This window comes from Choloepus didactylus, chromosome 16, assembly GCF_015220235.1.
Source record: "Choloepus didactylus isolate mChoDid1 chromosome 16, mChoDid1.pri, whole genome shotgun sequence".
Taxonomy (NCBI): domain Eukaryota; kingdom Metazoa; phylum Chordata; class Mammalia; order Pilosa; family Megalonychidae; genus Choloepus; species Choloepus didactylus.
The window spans coordinates 26,188,528-26,208,128 of NC_051322.1; the positions used below are offsets into that span (position 1 = coordinate 26,188,528).

Here is a 19,601-nt window from a genome sequence, read left to right on the forward strand (position 1 = left end):
ATATATGGCTTAGCCACACAAGATGGGTTATTGTATATCATTGTAGGAGAATATGAATGGGGTCTTAATTGGGTACAACATGCCCTTAGCTGAAGAGGTAATGTCAGTAGTCCTATTATTAGACTTGGTGGATTTATACAAATAGAAAAGTTATATAACAGCTCCATAGGTCCCATCAAAGGAAGAATTTAATTTAAGTATGGCTTGACAAGGCTACTGAATTTTTCATTTACTAGCTACTGATCCAGCTTCCCTAAAACTATCATTTTCAAAACTCTTTTGTGGCTTTCAACCTTTTTAAAAAGCAATAGACCCTTTTAATCATGCAAAATCTCATTCGTGATACTCACCTTAACCCCTGCCGCTGCCAAAGATAAAAGGAGAATATTATGACCATATGTTTATTTTATGTTTACATTTTCAGTCCTTATGAGAAAAATGTAACTAAAGCACAGTGACCACAAGATTTGCCATATAGGGTTTGTGGATGATTGCTGCTCATATCAGCTTCAACATCCATTTCTATATCTTGTTGTCATTGCAGGGTTTTCAGAAATTCCAGATTCATACTGATAAGCAGTTTCAACTGGTATTTTTTTTTTTTAATCACTTCCCATTGAAAACTGAGTATACTCTCCAATTAAACTGATCCAGAAACTTGAAAGAATGGTAATAAATGTCTGCATCTAAGTTGAATCACCAATATCCAACAACTGATCCCTTTTCTTACCACAGAAGTCAGGGAAGAAGCCCCCCAAATTTTAAGTGTTAAAATTATCTGCTGTGAGAGCTACAGCAATGCAAGATGGCAGCTACCAAGGGCTCGGACAATTTATGAAAACCACGGCCTTAAAATAGAATGTTGACCTAAATACCCAGAAGCATCCCTGTTTGTAAGATTTGTAACAAAAATTAATATGAATGGGGTTAATAGTTCTAATGGAGTAGTAGACCCAAGAGCCATATCTGTGGTAGAAAATGGCAGAATTCATGTAGTATCAAAGTTGTCCTTCAAGAACTTAAGTGCCTAATGATGTCTAAAGAAAATATGAAACTCCCTCAGCTGCCTGAAGGACAGTGTTACAGCAATTAATCAAAAAGAAAAACCACAGGCCCTCCCCCCACCCCCATTCAATTTAAGCAGACTTCATTTTCCACAGTATTAAATTTTCTAGATACATCTTTTGTAGACTTCAAAGTACTGGAAAGGAAGCTCCCATTCAAAGGCATTTTATACTGATACTAATTTTTCAACCATTTGAAATATGTAAGTTGTGCTATAAAAAAATTATCTACTATGAAAGTATCACAACTCAGTGTGCTGTGCATTCAATGGCTATTGCACAATTTTCACTTGATGCTAAGCTCACACAAAGCAAATGTACCCAAGCCTGGCCTGACATTTCACAATGGTGCTCACGTGTTGGAACAGTGTTCTTACTTGTACAATTTTACTTGATCAGGCAAGCAAAAACCTAAATTAAAATTGGGGTGGGGGAAAAGGGGAAAGGTGAGTCAGAACAGAGTGAAAAACTATATAACCAGTGAAGCAATATAAGAGGTTCAAATATATCAATCCAGATGGCAGAAAAGCTGTGATAGGTAGAATTCTAAAATTAACCTCAATGCCCTTGGATGATTCCTTTCCCTTGAGTGTGGATGGAACCTTTAAATTGCTTTTAACCAATAGAATATAGCAAGGAGAAGGGATATCATTCCCATGTTATGTTACATCATATGACGAAGGTGAAGGGATTTTGTGGATGGTATTAAGGTCCCTGTTTAGTTGACTTTAAGCCAATCAAAAGGGAGATTATCCTTGATGGGTCTGACTTAATCAGGTGACCTCTTTAGAAGCGGGTCTAGAGATCAGAGATGGAAGTCAGAGACTCCCTTTCTGGTCTTCAAGAAATAAGCTGCCATGAGTTGTATAGCTGCAAGGGAATGAATTATGCTGACAACCACATAATCTTAGAAGAGAACCCTGAGCCTGAGATGAGATCCTAGCTACAGCCAACACCTTGAATACAGCCTTGAGCAGAGGACCCAGCTAAACTGTCCCCAGACTCCTGTCCCACAAAAACTACAAGATAACACCTGTGTGTTGGTTTAAGCTGCTAAATTTGTGGTCATATGTTATGTAGCAATACGAAACTAATACAGATGGCTTATTTCCAGGTCTCTGCAAAAAACAATCCAGCAACTCAAAATGGACTCCAATGAATTTAAATTTGATTTATAACATATTTGAGTGTGTTTTGTTATAGCTTTGCAGATTTTGGAATATACATATAAATACTTATAAATTACAAAGGTAAAAAAAAAGCAACTTTACAGTGGAGAAGCTTGTTAGACATCACCTTAATCAAGTGATCAAAGTTAACATCAGCAGTAACGGGACAAAACTGAAATCCCATGTCAGCTGACAGTATGTAATGAGAAGAACACAGCATCACCTCTGTTATGTTCCTGCCAAAGGTACATGTAACCTGAATCTAATCATGAGGAAACATCAGACAAACCCAAATTGAAGGACATTCTATAACATAATCCTTCTGTAATCACCAAAAACTTCAAGGTCAGGAAAGTCAGTGAAGACTGAAGAACTGTTTGAGTTGAAGGATACTAAATAGACATGACAACTAAGTGTGCCATAGGAATTTGGAGTAGATCCTTTTGCTGTAAAAGACATTGTTGGGACAATTGCCATAGCAAGAATGGGATTTGAGAATTAGATGATAGTAATAAATAAATATTAATTTCTTCATTTTGATGCTTGTATCGTAGTTATGGAGGACAATGTCCTTGTTTGTCAAAATTGCACATTAAAAGTATTTGGGGTAGTAGGACATGATATCAGCAACTTACTTTTGAATGGTGAGACATTAGATGTTATTGCAACTTCTCTAGAAGTTTGACATTGTTTTAAAATAAAAAGTAAACAGAAAGCTACACAATTGGACTTTTAAAAAATTATGCATTTGGGGAACCCCTAGAGTACTTCCCATGGAGCGGTTTTTTTTTTTTAATTCAATTTTATTGAGATATATTCACATACCATGCAGTCATACAAAACGTACAATCAGTTGTTCACAGTACCACCATATAGTTGTGCATCCATCGCCAAAATTAATTTTTGAACATTTTCATTACCACACACACAAAAGTAATAAGAATAAAAATTAAAGTGAAAAAGAACAATTAAAGTAAAAAAGAACACTGGGTGCTTTTTTTTTTTTTTGCCCCCGTTTTTCTACTCATCCATCCATACACTGGACAAAGGGGAGTGTAATCCACATGGCTTTCCCAATCATATTGTCACCCCTCACAAACTACAGTTTTATACAATTGCCATGGAGCAGTTTTAAGTTTGTTTTACCTTTTCTCCTAAATTAACACAATGGTCAATAAAACCATCTCTTGTCTATATAACAATTAAAAATTTTTCTATTCATCTCAAAACCTCTAAAAGTTATCATTTTTCTTATTTATGGGTTCACTTGGTGTTTATCCTTTGTGATAGACTGTGATTTACATATCACTGACTGAAAGTTTGCAGATGTTTGCTAAATTAGATATAAATTTCTCTTTTCATAATTTTGTGTCCTTACTAATTCTCCATTTCTCTTTGTAAGATAATCTAATTTGAGATTTTTTCCCTTATGCATCCTCAGGTGCTAGTTGTTATTCAGAATCAGTTAATTACACTATTCTACAAGTTGTAGTGGCTGACAGCAAATCCACCATACATGTAATTATATCAGCTTACTGTAAACTACAAAAAAGTGTACAATTGGAAAACCATTTCTTTCTGACCTAAGTGTAGATGCTGAAAAAAATCAGTTTGTAATTTTAACATCTTTTATTGTTATTTGATTTAAAAAGGTATCATCCTCATATATACTTACTATAGACAAGTTGTGTGTTTAGAAATGTTTGTAAAGTATTTTAAAGAAATATTTCCCGTTAAAGTTTTTTACATGACTTTAATTTTTTCATACAATTTTATTATCATGAAACTCCTACATGGAATAATTACTCCCTGGTATAATAGATGGATGGGATGAATATGGGAAAGGGATGAGGGCACAGTTCTCACCAAGAGAGCAAGCTTTGTTCTCTTTTCTGAAGCTGCTGCTCTGGTATTCAGCTTTTTCTTCAGTGAGCCTACAGAAACAATAATTTTCTAGACACCTCATCTTCTTCAACTATTAATTTTCCTCTTCCTACACCAAGCAATCAGACTTACAGATGAACACTATGAGCAGTTCAGTTCTATCATTCAGTGTTGTTCTGGTTTGCTAATATTGCCTTTTCGCAAAACAGCAGAAATGGATCGGCTTTTATAAAGGGGGTTTATTTGGTTACACAGTTACAGTCTTAAGGCCATAAAGTGTCCAAGATAAGGCGTCAACAATTGGGTACCTTCACTGGAGGATGGCCAATGGCGTCCGGAAAACCTCTGTTAGCTGGGAAGGCACGTGGCTGGCGTCTGCTCTGGAGTTCTGGTTTCAAAATAGCTTTCTCCCAGCACGTTCCTCTCTAGGCTGCAGCTCCTCAAAAATGTCACTGTTAGTTGCTCTTGGGGCATTTGTCATCTCTTAGCTTCTCCAGAGCAAAAGTCTGCTTTCAAAGACCATCTCCAAAATGTCTCTGTAAGCTACAGCTTCTCTCTCAGCTCTTGTGCATTTTTCAAAATGTCCCTTTAGCTGTAGCAAGTTTCTGCCTTCTTTCTGAACTTATATAGTGCTCTAGTAAACTAATCAAGGTCCACGCTGAATTGGTAGGGCCACACCTCCATGGAAATTATCTAATCAGAGTTATCACCTACAGTTGGGTGGGTCGCATCTCCATGGAAAAATTCAATCAAAGAATTACAATCTAATCAACACAAATATGTCTGCCCACACAAGATTGCATCAAAGATAATAGCTGGCATTTTGGGGGACATAATACATTCAAACTGACACAAGTGTTAAAAATTTCTTTAAGTTTAGAGTTATGGCTGAGAGCAATCTCTGAAACTCAGATCAATTAAAGAAAAAAGCATAAAGAGTTATTCAAAATTATATACTAAGAACTCAAGGAAGATAATAAGCTAAATGCTAAAATGTTGATTCAAGGAGTTGACAGTGTAACCGCCAATGCTGACTCAAACATACATAAAGCCCACCCAAGGAATAATTACTTAACATTTGCAAAAATTAAGGTTATATTTAAATGAAGGCAGTGTTGTATTTCATAACAAAGTGTAACTGAAAGAGCCCAGATTTTAAAATTAGATGGACCTAGCTTCAGATTCCAGCTATATTATTTAGCTGTTGGGTAAATTTTGACAGATAATTTAAACTCTCAATACTTTGTTTTCGTCATCTGTAAACTGGAGGGACAATATCTACTTTGCATAGTGTTGTGATGATTAGATGTCATGCATGTGAAGTGTCCAGCATAAAGGCAGGCATGTAATAGGTACTCATGAAAAAATGGTAATTATCCTTAATATGGTGAGTTTGAGAGTGAAGGTACCAAAAAGAAAGTCACTTCTTTCTATGGTTAGAGAAGGATTTTGCTCTTCTTATACCACAATTCCCCTTTTCCACCAATCCTCTTGTTCTACTACATAATTTTTGGTTAAATCAATAAAATATTACTTACTACATAAAATCACAATATGACATCATTATATTTCCCTTCTTTCACAGCTTGTTTTCCTAAGGTTAATGATTACCTCTTTTAAATTTTTTTTAGTGTTCTATGTAATTATCACTGATTTTTTTCCCACACCCTCCAAATTCTTTTAAATGTAACTTTCTGCATGGGCATTAGCTTCAGCATCACATGTCCTATCTTTTTTTTTTTTTTTTTTTCCAGAAATGCCTCCTGTATCCTCTGTCCTCTTCTTCCAACCTGGACCTTTGCTCTCTCTCTGGCCTTTTGCACAGTCCTTATTGTTAGTTCCAGAAAGAAAAGACAGTAGCCTGGGCATTGTGCCTCTTCTCTGTGTCACATGAAAATGACACATGGCATGATCTGCCTTCTAGTTTAGAGAGATGGGACTATGCCAAAATACCAATGAAAAAAGGGAATATTAAAATTTGACATCCTGATTTTTATCTGCATTATTTCTAGAATCCAATTATCTCAGTAGGAACGTGCAAAAAGTTCCACTTTTATCTTCCCAAATTCAGGAGCCTTTTAAATAATTAAATAGCTTAAGCTCTAAAATGATATTTCTCTGGCAAAGAAAATTCACACATTCTCACGATGCTCAGAGGGTGACATTTCAAAGTACGTTCACAGATTATTCCCTCATCACAACTGTTCCATGATAAATCAAGGTTAGGCAAAAACTAGACCTACCTGAATAAAACTATATTTCTTCCAGATCACAGCATTGTTCCCCTGTGACAGTTGTTCCCTTGACCCCTATAATGTACATCATGGTGAAATGTCAAAACTTTCTTTGCTTTACTGAAGTATCATAGCAGTATCTTGATCTTGATCTTCTGGCTTACTAGGCCATTAAGATCATATCATCTGGCTATTTTCATTTTAATGTTAACTCATTTGAATATTTTACAGACTTTTCAGGGAAGAAATTAACATATGATTTTGAAAAAATTAACATATGATTTTGAAACCGTATTTAAAGGGACAATTTTCAATACTGACAAAGGAAACTACTCTTAGAGTGGAATGTCTCTTATACGCTCCTTATTTCTAAACAGAGATATTTTTTTCTTCTAAGTACTCCTGATTGAATGGTAAATTTGGGAAAGAATGTGGTCTCTATAGCTCAGTCCCTTCCTCTTCTTTCTCTTTGGCATTTTCCTGCCCACCTGGCCCACGTGTTCTTGATTATTATTAGCCATATTATAAAGACTGAGAGTAAAGGTCTGTCCTCCAGGAGTGGAGGGAGAGAGACCTAAACAGTCCAGTCCTGCTGTGACTAAGTTAGTCTATTAAATTCTGGGGTTCCATAGTAAGCCCATTTAGCTTTCACACTATGTTATGCCCTTTATATTCCTTTGTTGATAAAGAATAAAAATCAGGAAGTCAAATTTTAATATTCCCTTTTTTCATTGGTATTTTGGTATTAGTCCCATCTCTGTAAACTAGAAGGCAGATCATGCCGTGTGTCATTTTCATGTGACACAGAGAAGAGGCACAATGCCCAGGCTACTGTCTTTTCTTACTGGGATTATTTTGCCTCTTTGTCTCATTTCTTTTTTTTCTTTTCTTTCTTTTTTTTGTCTTTGCTTAGAGATATTGTCGGTTCTTTCATCTTATTTCTTAATGAGATTCACTAATCAGATGGGACAGAAGGGTTCTAGTCTTTGGGCCCCCTTAGGATCTCAACAAGAACGAATGAGTGTGATTCTCCTTTTCTTTTGAAGAACTACTATCCGGAATCCATATAGGATGATCTTGCCAATGCCACCTAGGCCATGTTGCCACTGGGTCCGTTTCTCTGTTGAGTAGATGACACTGCCAAAGGAGAGCAAACAGAGTGAGAAGACAAGGCACGTAAAGATGGAACCTCAAGGAAATGCCACTGACTATCTGATAAGGAAGGAATACCAAAGGCTACTAGAAATTAATAGGGAGACAGAAGGAGAATCAAAAGAGAATGATGTCTCATAAGCCAAGAAACAAATGAATTTCAAAAAGTAGGGGGACAGCATAGACAACTGTTAATTTCTCAGAAATCTCATTGCATAGGAAGAATTTGATTGTGCGAGTGCAGATTATAGATCAGTATGGCACTGTTTCTCAAACTTGAGAAAGGCACATGCTCCTTTTATGGGGAAGAATTATTGAGTGTTAACAAATTGTTTTTTTGATGTTACAAAACATAAAAACATAAAACTAGTTTTAAAATTGTTATACTTATGGCTGTAATTATAAAGCTTAACAAATTTATGTTAGCTATAAATAAGAAACATAACAAATTTATGTTAGCTATAAATAAAATTATCAAATAAATAGTTGCCTAACTAACATTAATTTTCTATTATGATGATCCCCCCACCCCACCCCACCCTAAAACCAGATAATTGATCCTAAATTGTATATGGTACAAATTGCCACTAGTCATATACTTTGGATTTTGGCCTGTGTTCTACAGGTGACACAATTTTCCCACCACTTTTTTCTGATTGAAAACTTTCATTTGATGTTCCATGATGTTATTTGGTCTTCATACACACAACATCATCATTCAGATCTTTAAGTCGGCATCTGTCTTTTTATCATTAGTCAATGTCATTCAAAATAGGCCTGCTTGTTACCAACTAGATCAAATCAGATGGCCTGACTCTGATAGCAGTGGGTATATAGGCAGTCCGTTATATGCTTATGTTAGGACTTAAAAATAATAATAATAATAATATTATTGAAATGAAAAATTTCTAGTTAAAATCCTGTAGTAGAGAATAGGCAAATTAAGTACATCTGTGTGTCTCAGTTGTGGAAATAATGATCTAGACTCTCCTTCCCCATACCTGTTACTCTACCCAGAGAAGAATACAGTTGCTGTGGATTGATCAAGTTCAAAGATAACTTATTGGACCCTACTCTCTGGAGCTGGAGCTTTCATTTTGCCAGACTAGGGGAAAAATGAAAGCCCAAGCTGAGTGGGCACTTGGAATGCTTTTCCTTCCATAAGGGGATAGAAAGGAGACCTTTCCTCATCTGTTCCTGCTAGGGAGAAAGCCCACCCACCTCTCTTTCTTGGGCCCTTTCTCTTGCCTTCCCTCTGACTCTTTTCTTCACTCTGCAGTCTCTTACACAGGGGTCTTAAGGTGATTGCTGCCTGATTTCCAGCAGGATTCACACCATTCATTGAGGGAAGGAAATGTGTGTCAGTAAAGAATGTGTTCTGCTCCGTGTATCCAAAACCCAATAGTGGTTTAATCTAGAAATGGTTTAGTTTCTCCTGAAATCTGGAGGAGAACAGTTACAAGACTTGGTTTGGCTGCCTAATAATGCTCTCCAGCCCCTTGGTCTGCTATTTATGGTGTGTTCATTTTTATTTTTGTGCTGTTTGTTTCATAGGTGCAAGAACAACTCCATAGCTCCAGAAATTTGCCCATGTTCAAGACAGGAACAATGTTGTCATAGCTCCAGAAATAATGCCAGGAACAAGAGAGGAGGGGAAGTGCCAATCATATTTGTTGTTTTTTTTTTTTTTTCCTCTTTCTTTTCTTTTTAACAGGGAAGAAAAAACTTTTCCAAAACCTCTCCCACCTCACCTCTGTTCTCACCTAAGCTAAAAAGGGAGAATGAATATTTGTGTTTTCTAGTCTCTATAGTGGAGGTGGGAAAGGGAGAATCTGGTTAGTAATTGTAGTTGGGTTAGGCCAACCAATGTGTCTGTCTCAGATCGTGACAGAGAAAGTTGTTGGGTCTCTTCTGTTCTTGTTCAGCACTCCTGAGGATAGACTTCCAAGCTATTGCAGAAGGATATGTTACAGTAATAGATGCCAGGGTAAGCAATATGAGATTCAAGACAGACTGTACAATTGTGATTAATTTGCTGGGGAGTCTTGAAATAGGTGAAGGGTTGAAGTACAGTCTGAAAGTGTTTCAGAATGGGATCATCAGGCCAGATTAGGAATAAGTTAGCTCACAAAGCCATAAAGAAAACACTCTGAGAAGAACTTTGTAAAAGATTCAAAATCAAATGAAAGGACATTGAAATATCTGTGTGTGTATATATATATGTATAATTTATTATTTCAGAGAATATTAAGAGGAATCAGGTTTAAAGTCAAATGAACAGAAACATAAATGAAGATGAGTATATAAAATCAGGAATGGTTGTTTAAAAGTTAGAATCTCATTTTGTGATTAAGTCTTTTATAATAGAGTTTCTACAAAAATTTTTAAGAAACTGAACTGATGAAAAAAGTTACTTTTAATTAATGTAGAAAACACTGTTCTAAAGAAAACATTGTAACTACCTTATAATAAAACATGTTTGTAAAATTAATTTAAGCCTCATTTTTAATTTTGTTTAAGTCAAATTATTTGTTAAATATCTCTTGGGGCATGGAAACCTATCAACTTTTCTAAGACAAGAATAGTGTTAATATTCTTGTTTTTATATAATCCATGTGATTATATACTTCCAAAAATATGCTGCTCATTATTCTGATAGTATGGTATTTTTTCAACCTGTATTTATTTGCTCAAAAGATATCGAATGAACTCTTTCTTTGTGGCAGGTACAGTAATGGGCACTAGGGATGTAATGGTGAAAATGAAGATCAGTTAGTAGGCTGGTGAGGGAAAAAACACAAATAACTACAATAAAGTACAATAAGTGGATGGGGGAAATACCCAATGGTAGTGTGGCACAGGCCACACAACCCAGGAGAGTGTGGAGGTCAGGGCGTGGGTGAGGCTCTGAAAGACTCTTTGGAGGAAGTGATATCTAAAATGAAACTTAAGAGCTAAATAGGAATTAGCCAATGAAACTTGCTGGGATGCAGGCGTGGGTGGAAAGAGAGGAGCTTTTTCCAATCTGTGGTAACAGCAAGTGCAAGGGTTAAGAACCAGAGAAAGTGGGGCAGTTTGTAAACAGCTAAGCAGACAAAACTCTAAACTTGGATCCCAGAGACTTGGGTTCTAGTCCAACTCTGGCACCTGTGAGACTTGTGTGAGACTATGGTGGGAAACTCTTCATCGCTTTGGTAATTTTCTTCTTCCAGATTCTAAAAGGAGAAGAAGGGAATAGCAGGCTGGGGTAGAGTGAGGAAAGAAAAGGTATTTTCTGATTTACTCTGTTATCCATCTTCCCTCTCATTGTTGCCAGCTAAAGTGAGTCCTCATTTCTTTTTTTTTTTTTTTTTTTTCTGTGTTCCTTTTTTTTTTTTTTTTTTTTTTTAATTCAGTTTTATTGAAATATATTCACAAACCATACAGTCATCCATGGTATACAATCAACTGTTCACAGTATGATCATATAGTTATGCATTCATCACCACAATCTATTTCTGAACATTTTCCTTACATCAGAAAGAATCAGAATAAGAATAAAAAATAAAAGTGAAAAGAGAATACCCAAACCATCCCCCCATCCCACCCTATTTGTCATTTAGTTTTTACTCCCATTTTTCTACTGATTTTTTTTTTCAATTTTTTAACTTTGTTTATCAAAAAATTAAAAACAAACAGGCAAACAACAACCAAAAAAAACCCCACAACATTTCAAACAAAGCAATGGATTAAGGAAAACAAATAACCTAAAATAATTACTTTGCTTCCAATATGTTCCTACCATACCCCAAGAAAATTAATAAACCATGTCCAAACAGAGGAGTAAGAAAAACAAATAATCTAAAATAACTACATTGCTTCCAACATGTTCCTACCATACCCCAAGAAAATTAACAACCCCTAAGAAAACAAAGGAATAAGAGAAAAAAAAACCTAAAATAACTCTATTGCTTCCAACATGATCTTACTATATCCAAGAAAGTTTACAAACCATAATCATTCCTGAGCATTCCCATAACATTGAGATTACCCTCCATAGTTTATCTGTTCTTATTAGATTATCATTCCCCCTCCACTAATTGGTATCTCTAGGTCCCCTACATTCTACAGTATAAAACATTGTACATTTTTCACAGAATTCACATTAGTGGTAACATACAATATGTCTCTTTTTGTGCCTGGCTTATTTTGCTCAGCATTGTGTCTTTTTTTTTTTTTTTTTTAATCTTCATTTTATTGAGATATATTCATATACCACGCAGTCATACAAAACAAATCGTACTTTCGATTGTTCACAGTACCATTACATAGTTGTACATTCATCACCCAAATCAATCCCTGACACCTTCATTAGCACACACACAAGAATAACAAGAATAATAATTAGAGTGAAAAAGAGCAATTGAAGTAAAAAAGAACACTGGGTACCTTTGTCTGTTTGTTTCCTTCCCCTATTTTTCTACTCATCCATCCATAAACTAGACAAAGTGGAGTGTAGTCCTTATGGCTTTCCCAATCCCCTTGTCACCCCTCATAAGCTACATTTTTATACAACTGTCTTCGAGATTCATGGGTTCTGGGTTGTAGTTTGATAGTTTGAGGTATCCACCACCAGCTACCCCAATTCCTTAGAACCTAAAAAGGGTTGTCTAAAGTGTGCGTAAGAGTGCCCACCAGAGTGACCTCTCGGCTCCTTTTGGATTCTCTCTGCCTCTGAAGCTTATTTCATTTCCTTTCACATCCCCCTTTTGGTCAAGAAGATGTTCTCCGTCCCACGATGCCAGGTCTACATTCCTCCTGGGAGTCATATTCCACGTTGCCAGGGAGATTCACTCCCCTGGGTGTCTGATCCCACGTAGGGGGGAGGGCAGTGATTTCACCTTTCAAGTTGGCTTAGCTAGAGAGACAGGGCCACATCTGAGCAACAAAGAGGCATTCGGGAGGAGGCTCTTAGGCACAACCATAGGGAGGCCTAGCCTCTCCTTTGCAGCAATCGTCTTCCCAAGGGTAAAACCTGTGGTAGAGGGCTCAACCCATCGAGTCCTCATTTCTGATGGATCTGTATTCTGGTGTTTTGCAGCCAGAATTAAGGTTAAAAACCACAGTGTGTTGAGTGGTGTCTTAGGGCTCTGAAACCTAAAGATGATTTTCTCTTTACTGGTACCATTGTGTTTTTGTTTTTGTTTTTTAATTTTTAGCGAGTTAAATCAAATAAACATCTCTCCATTGCTTAGCCTTAAACATTTATTTGTGGCTAATGTAACAGCTAGCAGAAGATTTTTGAAATAACAGATGCTATCTTAAATGATTTCCCTTAGTTCAAAATATACCTCCCCTGTTTTCTCTTGCCTTCTGTGTAATTAACTCTTCTCTTTTTAGTTTGAACTATGCAATATAAGACTTCTCTGTAGTCATTCCAAGAGGAGAGTAATAAAAAAAAACTTTATTTATACTGCAGATACTTGGAAGTGTCATTCAGCCTCCTGATTTGCAGTGCCAGCAGCATTTCACTTGAGTTGGGAATTAGGTGAACAGTAGTTGAGCCAACTCAGTGAATCATAAAACCTGTTAATTAGAGCTGGAAAATGCTTTTGGCTGTGCCCTCTCCTGTTTAATGTCTCGATAAATTCTGGCTATGCTGTTTGGACTCAACCATAGAGGAAAACTTTATTAGTTGACACAAATATAGTCATTGCAAAATGTAAGGTTTTCCAATTTTTAAAGTCTTCTTTTATTGAGTATTTTATTACATTCAAAGATTCAAACGCAGGTTACATATTTGTCAATAAAATATACAGGTAAAATGTAAAATGTTCTTTTACATTTCATTCTCTGAATTTTTCCCTTAATACAAGTCCAAATTTATCACCTATGTTTTTTGAAAACTACTTTTTCTTTAATAGTTTATTATTAGCTTTACCTGGTAAACAATAAAAGGAAAATATATTGAAGAATGGATAGTCTTCCATGCGTGACAGTTGGTGTTTCAGCACCTGCTTTTACACCTGGGAGGCAGAGAACACAGGCCATTAAATCTCTATTGTTTGTTTAATGGACCAGATTGCATATTTAATCCTCTCTGGTTGTTGTCTTTCACTTTTTCCAGAAGATGAAGCCAGTAAGATCTTTTCCATTGTCAGAGAGATTAAAATTGAGAAATTTGGTCACAGCTTTATTGCCCGAGAAAACAAATGTTGCTATGCTTCTCCAAGCAGTGATATAAAATTCATTTCCCTGAATTATAAAAGGTTTATTATTTGTCAAGTATTTTGTGTGAAGCAAAGGTGCTGGTCTCTTAAATATTTAGCATCTTTTCTCAATACTTTTAGGGTCTCAATGTAGTTCATGTGAGAAATTTTTTTTTAGTTTAATCATTTTTATTTCAAGTGTATTTTTTAAATCATGAATGGGGTTTTATAATCCAAAGTTGAAACACATTTATTCTTCAGAGCTTCAGAATTTGACAAGCAATTCCAGATCATACTTTCTAAAGCCAGTCTTTGTTCTAATTTTGCAAACTTTTGAGACTACAAATTTAAACTACTCCATTCTAAATGTACAATTTGGATAACTATTCTATGCTTGTTGATAACAGGGTTTTCTCAAAACATTCTATCAAATATAAAGAATGGTTTCTGTCCAAGGATCAGGTGGGAAAAAATATTAAACACCTACCAAAAAATCATTTATTGATTTTAAAAATAAAAGAAACTGTATTCTTCTCTGTTATAAAAGAGAACATGTAAAATTAAATTGTTTCTGTAGACTTTGGTAATATTTTACTCTCTATACAGCTTCAAGCCTATTTAAGATCTTTTTTGCAAGTCACCATCAAGACTTACTGAGTAAAATTCCTAGGTATTCACCTGGCCCTGTGTGCAATTCCAAAGTGGTACAGGTTACTTTTGAGGAAAAGAACTCACTGGTAATTTCCCCCAAATGTTTTTATTTTTCTTTTTATTTTAAATAAAAAGTTAATGGAATCATATTTTCAAACAACTTTGGTACTATCTAACAACTGTCCCCAAACAAAAAAAAAGAAATAAAAAGTTTCTCATTTTAGGAAATTTTCCACTTTTAAGATTACAGATCCCCCCTCTTTTTTTGACTGCCAAATTCAACATTTAAAAATTTTTAAGTTATAAATGTAATAGTTATTTTCTAAACAATCTTAACAACCCAGAGCATAAACATCACAGTAACATTCTCAAGACACATTGTTTGACTATAGTGACATAGGAGATGAAAATGATTGGACATCTGAAGTTAAAGGTATTCCCTGTGTCCAAGGTGAGCAAGCTTTTAACATGTGAACAGCACAGAACTCCACTCCTTTGGAGACTGCACAAAATCAGAATGTTTACATTTAATATATTGCTTATATTCCTTAAATCTAAAGTTTGATCACTAGAAAAGACTGAACAAAAATTATTATCTTCCCTCCCAAACAACAATAAATAGCTCTTATCACTCCGTCTTCTCCCCACACAAACAGGGAAGTAGTTGGGGCTGAAGCCTTTGATTTTGAAATTTCAGCTCCTAAAACATTGCTACCATTTGCTCAAACTTGCAGGTCTATGTGTTTCCTTCTCCAATACTTCCCCCATTTGTAAGTATATTTCTAAACAGATACATACATAAATGTGTGCTAGAGCGCACACACACACATTTGCTTCCTCACTCTCAAGTAAGACATTTTTTGTGTGTTTGTTGATAAATTATGAGGATCATGAACTTGGTGGATACAGGGTTTCATAGGTGTTTTGTAAACATCAGAGTCATTTGGGTCATTTTCTCCAAAAGCCTGAAATCAAATCATGCATCCAGGAATCACTTCTTTGCTAGATGCTGTTCACAGGCTGCATATTGACGAAGGGCAGAGAAAAAGTCCTCATAACTGATGTTTAGGTGGAAAGGCAAAGAGACAATCTCAGTCAATCTGATGTACCAGGGAAGAAAGCATAATGTGTCATCCACAGGACCAAACTTCAATACTAAATCAGGACCAGGGAAACCATGTGAACTAAGTAAACTGTTGAACATACCTGCATACAAATCTGGGGATCTCTTTTGCTGCTAGGCTACTAACTGGCAAAAGTCCTGTGCAGCTCTCACAATATTTACTTTTCCATCTTCTGGGGACAGCACCATCACTGTGGATTGGTGATTTAAAACTTGATCATCTTTGTCATTACGGTTCGCAAACTCAGGTGAATATTTGGAACAATGTAAGCTTAGAAGTTCCTGTTGTTTTAAAATTTCACCCGTCAATCTGGAATTATTTCTTTTGAAAATAGCTTGCCTCCGCTGCTATTTTCCTCCTACCTCTGCAGCCCCGTCCCTCCAAGTGGGAATTTAATTTGTTTTCCTTAATTAGATTGTTTTCTTCTTTTATTAGGAGAATAAATAAGTCTTGTTTTTGTTTTGTACTTTGCTTTTTGTTATCACGGCAGAAAAATCCAAGTATGACCAAAAAAAGCTTTTGAAATGCCTAAATGAGATTTTTCTTAACAGAGGGAACATTAAACTATGTCTCCTGGGATTTAGCAAATGGAACCTCGTAGAAGTCGAAGTAATTACCTTAAAGTCATAGTGAGTTATTCCTTTAAGCATGCTTTCACCTCCATTATATCATTTGAACTATGGCATTGCTAGATATAGCCTGAAAGGTAAAATTTTCCCTTCTATTGTCTCAACTACCATTTCCACTGAGATTTTTGCCCAATTTTATCCTTTAGTTTTAATCGACTATGAAAGTCAGAGTCCTCTTTATCACAAAGGGTTTCTCTTCCAAACTTTGGATGAGACATTTTCCTTTTATTCCTTCACCTGAACCTTAAGTGTGGGTGTCCCCTAAAATTCAGTTCTTGATCCTCTTTCATTCATTATTATTATTATTATTTTTATTTTTATTTTTTTTTTACCCTGCATGCCTTTCCTAGGTGACCTTATTTACTTGCAGGGTTACTTCAACTGTCACTTTCACAAGTTGACTTCTAAATGCACATCTCCAGTACTAGTCTTCTCTCCTGAAAACCTGACTTGAATTTCCAAATCTTTGCTGGACACTCATTTCTAGATGGATTTCCTGTAGGAAATGTAAAAATGGTTTGTTTACTGGCTATACTAATCATCTTGGTTCGCTTAAGCTTCCCCTTTATCCTCTGAACTATGAAGAAGAGAAGGAGGCTGAGTTGACATACCAGTGATCCTTTATGGTGACAACAGAGACCTCTGCCCCTGTGAAAAAAACAAGCCCAAGCTGGCCACAGAGAGTCTGCTGACATTCACCAGATGGCCCAGATTTTGCGCAAATGTCCTGCTCCTGGGGCTTGCTGATTAACCGACCATTTGCCCAAAGACATTCCATCCTGCATACCTACCCCTCACTGCTCCTCTCCCCTGAGCAGCCATACAAACGGTTTCCAAACTGCAACTCTCTGAGCAGGCCTACATTCTGAGACTGCTTCACAAGCATGTTGCTTTTGCTCAATGAAACCTCATTCTTGCCTTACAGCAAGTCCCCTGGTTATTTCTTTTGTCGACAGAAACTATAATTTAGTGTATCTTAAATCAAGGACATTGAGAAGCCTAAGGTCAAGCTCAGAGACAGGCAAGTTTGTGTGTGTGTCAGGGTCTATCTTCAGATATTGCAAAGGCAAGTCAAATACATTTTGATTTTCCATTATTTTATATCAATCAAGTTTTCTATATATTACATTTGGTCTTAAACTTTTGGGTCTTGTGTGTACAGAACCCTGGGATAGTTTATCATCAGTCTGATAAAATGTGCTTTGCTGTTTTCAGTCTTCCAAACATTTCATAATAGATCATCTTGAATTTCGATAGCACATTTCTATAAGTTAACACACAGAAAATGTACTTTTCTAAAATTTAAATGTTTCCTTAATCATTTTGTCATTATCCTTCAAAATCACACCTGTATTATGGGTTGGCACACCCAAATGAATTCTACGCATATTCCCAAAGGCTTGTGACAGTGGGTTAAGTTGGTCTTTCAACATCAGGAACGATTTACCAAGTCAAAGGCCATTTGGTTTTGTGTTAGACAAGGAAGCCTGGATTAAGAATCGGCCCTAAAAAAAATCTGGCATTTCCCAGAAGGATTAAGGCATTCTGGCATTCTAAGCATAATCTAGAGACAAAAGTCCCATATGACTGGAGGGAATGTTCCAAATGATCGGTTCTCTTCCTATAAGTTTAGAAAGTTCTAGGACTAACCAATCCAGGGTTTTAGGACCAGGAAGTCAGGCCCTGGAGGATAGTGATATGCATCTAAAGGGTCACTTTGCCTCATTCTTTCAATCTGAGCTCCCTGACTGGCAAAAGTTAAATGAACAGTCGATTTAGTGACTATAAAATAATATATATTTTATTTGTTCATAATTGCATGCAGCAGCTGTAAACAATCGAAGGTAAAAGAACATAATAGGGTTGGTTAACCCTATTTGAGACAAAGTAACCGCAGCCACTGACTTTTCTCTACAAGAAACTTCGGGTCAGACCGGTCTTCCGGACTCCGCGAGCCCCGCGCGCCCCGCGGGGGTGGGGGCCGGAAGGGTGCGGCCAGGGGCGGGGAGGAAGGGACCGGGGGGGCGTGTCCCCCAGGAGGCGGAGACAAGATGGCTGTCAGAGCGCTTGGAGGACCTAAGAGGTGGTGGCCGGGGCCACGCCCCGGGCGAGAGGGCCGCTCTGTGCGCGCCCGCTCTATGATGCTTGCGCGCGTCCCCCGCGCGCCGCGCCGCGGGCGGGGCGGGTCTCCGGGATTCCAAGGGCTCAGTTACGGAAGAAGCGCAGCGCCGGCTGGGGAGGGGGCTGGATGCGCGCGCACCCGGGGGGAGGCCGCTGCTGCCCGGAGCAGGAGGAGGGGGAGAGCGCGGCGGGCGGCAGCGGCGCTGGCGGCGACTCCGCCATAGAGCAGGGGGGCCAGGGCAGCGCGCTCGCCCCGTCCCCGGTGAGCGGCGTGCGCAGGGAAGGCGCTCGGGGCGGCGGCCGTGGCCGGGGGCGGTGGAAGCAGGCGGGCCGGGGCGGCGGCGTCTGTGGCCGTGGCCGTGGCCGGGGCCGTGGCCGGGGACGGGGCCGGGGCCGGGGCCGGGGCCGCGGCCGTCCCCCAAGTGGCGGCAGCGGCCTTGGCGGCGACGGCGGCGGCGGCGGCTGCGGCAGCGGCAGCTGTGGCGGCGGCGCCCCCCGGCGGGAGCCGGTCCCTTTCCCGTCGGGGAGCGCGGGGCCGGGGCCCAGGGGACCCCGGGCCACGGAGAGCGGGAAGAGGATGGACTGCCCGGCCCTCCCCCCCGGATGGAAGAAGGAGGAAGTGATCCGAAAATCTGGGCTCAGTGCCGGCAAGAGCGATGTCTACTACTTCAGGTACATCCCTAGGGTGGGGAGGGGGCGGCAGGATCAGCGGGGGTCAGGGGGCAAGAACTGGTCTGGGCAGGGGATGCCTCGATGACAGCAGGGGCCCGAGGGTTATGGTAAGGTTCTGGCCGGCCTACTGGTGGAAGGTGGCTAAGCCCTAGGCTGAGGGTTGACCTAGTGCAGCGAGAGGCACTGTCTGTCTTGACAGGTACGAATGCCCAGAGGAGGGCGTCTTATGTTGAAGGTGTCTGGGGAAAATGGTTGGCAAAGAAAGGGTTACTCTGGCAGGAATGGTTCGTCCACTGAAGGGTTAAATGAAGGTGTAATTCATGGAAACTGTAAAACCTAGTCACTCTTGGCTTTTGTCCCAGATTCATCATCACAAGAGTGTTCAATCATACGTATGTAGAAGAATTAGCTATCTACAGTAACGAGTTTTCAGTTACTTTATGGGATTCAGGAAGGTTTCATATAAAGTAGCCATTTGAAGTACCTTGGTGTTGCAGACCCTAGTCTCCTTTGAATGTATTCTTTGAAATAGAGTTGTTAGACTCCTGGACCAAAAAAAAAAAAAAGTGCATCTAAGTGAAAAGTGGAAACATTCATTTTAGTTGTCATCTGGAAATAGATTTCTGTGAATGCGGTTTCTTATTTCTTTTATTCTTTTGACGAGTTCAAGAAGCTTATAGAGGATGGAGAGGATGTGTTTGTCAGTGTAGAGC

General features: G+C 38.2%; 1 protein-coding gene across 2 annotated transcripts in view; it reads left to right on the forward strand.

Annotated features, from left to right (window-relative positions):
- Nucleotides 1-18,176: 18,176 nt before the first annotated feature.
- Nucleotides 18,177-19,601, forward strand: part of MBD2 (methyl-CpG binding domain protein 2) — a 91,168-nt gene continuing 89,743 nt past the window's right edge. The window contains exon 1 of one of the 2 annotated variants that reach the window (XM_037805567.1): nt 18,177-18,888. In XM_037805567.1, the coding sequence (XP_037661495.1) occupies nt 18,344-18,888 (545 nt within the window). In that variant the 5' untranslated portion in view covers nt 18,177-18,343. The remainder of the gene's footprint in view (nt 18,889-19,601) is intronic. The other variant, XM_037805566.1, reaches the window with a different exon arrangement.